This window comes from Anopheles cruzii, unplaced genomic scaffold (genome assembly GCF_943734635.1).
Source record: "Anopheles cruzii unplaced genomic scaffold, idAnoCruzAS_RS32_06 scaffold01687_ctg1, whole genome shotgun sequence".
Classification (NCBI taxonomy): domain Eukaryota; kingdom Metazoa; phylum Arthropoda; class Insecta; order Diptera; family Culicidae; genus Anopheles; species Anopheles cruzii.
Genome location: NW_026455272.1, coordinates 1 through 4372, shown reverse-complemented (window position 1 = coordinate 4372; position 4372 = coordinate 1). Strand labels below are relative to the sequence as shown.

The 4372-nt window shown below is 56.5% G+C and overlaps 1 protein-coding gene across 1 annotated transcript; it reads left to right on the top strand.

Moving 5' to 3' along the window:
• Positions 1-404: 404 nt before the first annotated feature.
• Positions 405-4367, top strand: LOC128276597 (CCR4-NOT transcription complex subunit 1-like; the record flags this gene model as incomplete). The annotated part of the gene is made up of 4 exons (XM_053015054.1): positions 405-506; positions 1647-1853; positions 1950-2130; positions 2206-4367. Coding segments are annotated over exons 1-4 (2652 nt in total), but the record flags the coding sequence as incomplete, so codon positions are not given.
• Positions 4368-4372: the final 5 nt, after the last annotated feature.

Genomic DNA, 4372 nt, shown 5'->3' with positions numbered 1-4372 from the left:
GGACACAAGACGTGTAGTACATGCACACCGAGCATTGTGTCACCAGTAGCAACAACAACAACAGCAACAGCAGCAGCAAAAGCAGCAGAAGTGCGCAAAGTAGGCGACGGCCAGCAGAATCAGCTTCCGAAACGTCAACCTAAACGAGAGCGCCAGAAGCACGGTACACTGTGGACTTCCCGATCGACGGATCGTCAACAAATCGGAAGCGGAGAAAGTAATCCTCGCCAGCAGGCGGCAGCATCACCGAGGAATAATCAGCGGCGACATCCTCGCCACCTGTACCGTTGCCGTGAGTTGGCCGTCGATCGAAGAAGGAAGGTCTTCGTACTGTTTTGCCGCACACCAAAGGGAGGGCTTCAACCGCGGTGTTGAAAGCGCTCGTAATCGATTTGGATGGAAGTATGAACCAAGAGCCTTTCACATACGCCTTAACGCAGATCAGTCACTTTGTGTCGAACGTGAACAAGAAGAACTTTGCGGCCACAAGTCGGCAGCTAGCGCAGGTGAGTAGTAAACCGAACAGGGAAAGTACTCGGCCATGGAGGAAGTTGGGAACAAGTGGAGTGTGTCGAAGGAAAGAAAGGTGATGATGAACAGTAAACAGGAACATAATAACACAGATTTTTTGCCGAAGGCCACCATCAATGAAACAATGTTTACGTTTTGCAGCATTGCAGCTGTGAACGTGGTGCCTAATATTCGAAAGATTTGGCACCGATCGGGGTTTGGCAAATGCACTTCGATTAGTGCAATGAGTGAAATTTATTTCAATGCCCTCCATAAGACCCCTCTTTGCATCGCTTGGAAAGCCCTGTAGCTTTCACCCGCGATTGTCGAATGTTGTTCCAAAAAGGTGCTGATGAATGGTTGATGGTTTCCATGTTTTCGGCAGACAATCATTTGAAATGCAGCAAATGAGCGGCGAGAGAATGTTTTTGGCTGCCTAAAAAAGGTTGCTTGGATAGTAGATTGATGCTTTCTATGTTTTTGGGGCAATATTTTTCGGAATGTGTGGAAATGTATCCTCACACCCCACCGAATAGGCGGCTGGATGACGTTTCCAGGGGCGTAGCTGGTGCTCGGCTGAAAGTGACAGTTCCAGCGGCGTTCCTGTCAGTGCTATGGCCGGTGCTGGCGGTCGCTTGGTCTCCGCCATGTTTGATCGGAAGTGAAAGAGAAGCGAACGGGCTTTCGAGAGTGCTGCACGGAGTTGGTGCGTGCGTGAAATAGACTACGGAAAATGGAAAATTCTCAGGACCCATTGCTTTCGCTGCGTTTGTGACACACACGCACGGTGTACAGTTGCGTATCGACGGTGCAGTAGCGTGCGCCACCGGGCGTCGCGGCCGGAAAGAAAAGCCTTCTCCGTTCGGAATTGCCAGACTTGCCGTTTTTCTTTTCATCCTCTGTTCCCGTCTCTTGTTCCGTTTTGGTTGCTCCTTCTTCTCCAGCCCTGTTTCGGGCTCGCGGTCCGTGTCGCAACGAACGCGGCCGAAAAGATATAATTCGATTACTTTGTACGTGTGCGTGTGTGTGTATGGTCGATTTTTTCGCCCATTTGCCCCTGAAACGACGAACGCTAATATTCTACCCCCGTTTCGTCGGCCCGTCGCCTTTTCCGGCCTCAAACCTGCAACCTGCAGTTGGTGAAAGACTTTGGACTTGAAGCGGACCGACATCTGCTGCACTGCCTTTTCTCATCGATCGACTTCGGAGACGCCACACAATCCGCCTCCCGTGGTTATTGCCAGGCTCGCTTGCTGGCCACTGAACTCGCGAGCCTGTCAAACAAACCGCAGCTGGTCGCCAACGTTTGCTTCGCCATCGACAATCCGTTCCCGCAGCAAAAGGTAAGCGAGCCGTGGAACTTGGGTCGCCGCGTGCGTGTGTGTCGCTCTTCTAACGCTGACTATTTCCGATTTTCTTGTTCCCCCCCTTCCGCACAGTCTCTGAAGCCAACGGCGAATCTGGTAACGCAAATCTCGAAAACGTTGTCCTGCACCCCGGTCCAGGAAACGGCCGTTTCGATCGCTCTGCTCAACTCGAAACACCCGGAAACGGTACGGGTAGCCGAGAGCCATCTACAAACGTGCCTTGCCGGGCTCATTGAAACATACATCGATTCTGGTGAGTGGCCCGATAGTTATAGAACCAAGCGCACCCCTCCTAAAAGGATACTCTTCTCTCTGTTCCGACCGCCAGATACTGCCAGCAACGTTGAGGGAAACTTGAACGACGTTTCGCCTGAGTTCCTGCAGCAAATACTGTCGTTGATTGCGGACGGCAAGCACACGGCGTACGGGCTATCGGAGCAAACGTTTGCCCGCTTCACGCACCAGCTGTGCCGGGACTTTCCGCGCGATCGGGTGCCCCTCATTCTAGCGCCCCTGCTGTACGCGGAGAACTCGGAGATTTCGGCCGAAATCCTCAAGCTCAACACGCACAGCATCCTCCGGTCGTCGATCATGGAAACGTCCTGGACGAACCTGGTCATGGAGGTGGGCTACTCGTTCACGGCCACCCTGGACGACTGCAAGAACCACCTGCTGAAGGTGGGTGGCCGGGAGATAACGCCGCAGGACGTGGCGAAGATCGTGTCCTCGATGTGTCTGACGCACGCGTCGCTTTCGGAGAGTAACATCAACCTGCCGACACCGAGTGCCTTCTGGCCGCAGGGCAGTGATCCGTCGGCGAAGGCGAAGGACGGCCAGAACGGGTCGTCGGCCCAGGAGAACAGCACCTGGAAGCCGGAAGTGTTGGTGCAGGCCCTGAAGGAGGTCGTGCCGAACCTGAACTGGAAGGAGGTGTGCCTGGCGATGGACCACCCGGAGTTTATGTTGAAGGATCGGGCGGGCCTCTCGCTGCTGCTGACGATCGTGAAGATGGGCATGCAGGCGAGCAACATGGGCCAACACTTTCCGGTCGAGTGCCTGTACCAGCGGTGGTCGAACTCCGAGGGTCAGCTGTCGGTCATTTCGTTGATACTGAAAAACCCGGATCTGTACTCGTTCGCCGATCACATCTACACGAGCGTCTCGGTGGAGCTGCTCAAGACGCCGCCGGAGACGGACAACAAGGAGGTGGCCTCGTGGATGTCGCTGCACCTGGTCGACGTGCTGCTGTACATCGCGGACCAGGGCCTGTACGTGCAGGTGATGGACATCTTCAAGCTACCGATTCAGCTCTGCCCGGACATCCTGTTCCTGTCGCTGCTGCAGATCAACCCGCCGATGACGGTGCCGCGGCAGGATCTGTTCACGAACCTGATACCGATCTTTCTCGGGAACCACCCGAACTCGGGCACGATTCTGCACCACGCGTGGAACCACACGAACTTCAACATGACGCTCCGGCACATCATCCTGCACTCGATGTCCGAGTGGTACATGCGGGGCGACAGTGACCAGTCGCGGCTGTCCCGCATCCTGGACGTGGCGCAAGATTTGAAGGCCCTATCGGGGCTGCTCAATGTCCGCTCGTTCATGTTCATCATCGACCTCGCTTGCCTGGCGTCCCGGCGCGAGTACCTGAAGCTCGAGAAGTGGCTGGCGGACAAGATCCGGGAGCACGGCGAACCGTTCGTGAAGAACATCATCAAGTTCCTGCAGCGTCGCTGCCCCCAGATCGTGGTCGGTGGCCCCGGTGGCAAGTACAGTGGCGACGAGCAGATCCCCAAGTCGGCCCAGCTGCCGCCGGAAACGCTCAGCACGATCATCGGGTGTCTGCAGGGGTGTATCGGCAACGTGACTCCCGAGGTGACGGAAATGATCGTCGGCATGTCACAGTACAGTATGCTGCTGAGTTCGAAGGCCCGTGCCCAAGCTCCTCAGCAGCAACAACAGCAACAACAGCAGCAACAGCAGCAGCAACAACAGCAACAGCAACAGCAGCAACAGCAGCAGCAACAACAGCAGCAGCAACAACAACAGCAGCAACCACCGCCTCCGGGAGTTCTGCGTCCGCACCGCGGTCTGGACGCGTTCAGTGCCTCGGCCATGGGCGGCAGTCAGCTGTTCCCTCCGACGGTCGAATCGCTCACCTGCTTGACGGCCAACATCGGCGGGCTGAACATTGGCGGTGGACCTGGCACCGGCGGTGCCGGCGTCGGTGGTCCCGGTGGGAGTGCGTTCAGTTTCAACAACATCATCGCCACGCCCGCTTCGCCGTCGCGTCTGCTGCCCTCGAGCAGTCCGTTCCCGATGATGACGCTGCCACCGGGGGCTGCCGCGGCCGCCGCTCAGGTCGGTTCGCTGGGACGGTTGACGCAAACGCCGAATGATAAGCTTGGCATCCCGAATGCCGCCATCACGGCGAGCCCGTTTGCCGATATGGTGCAGACCGTGTCGAAGGAGGTGGAAGATGAGGCCAA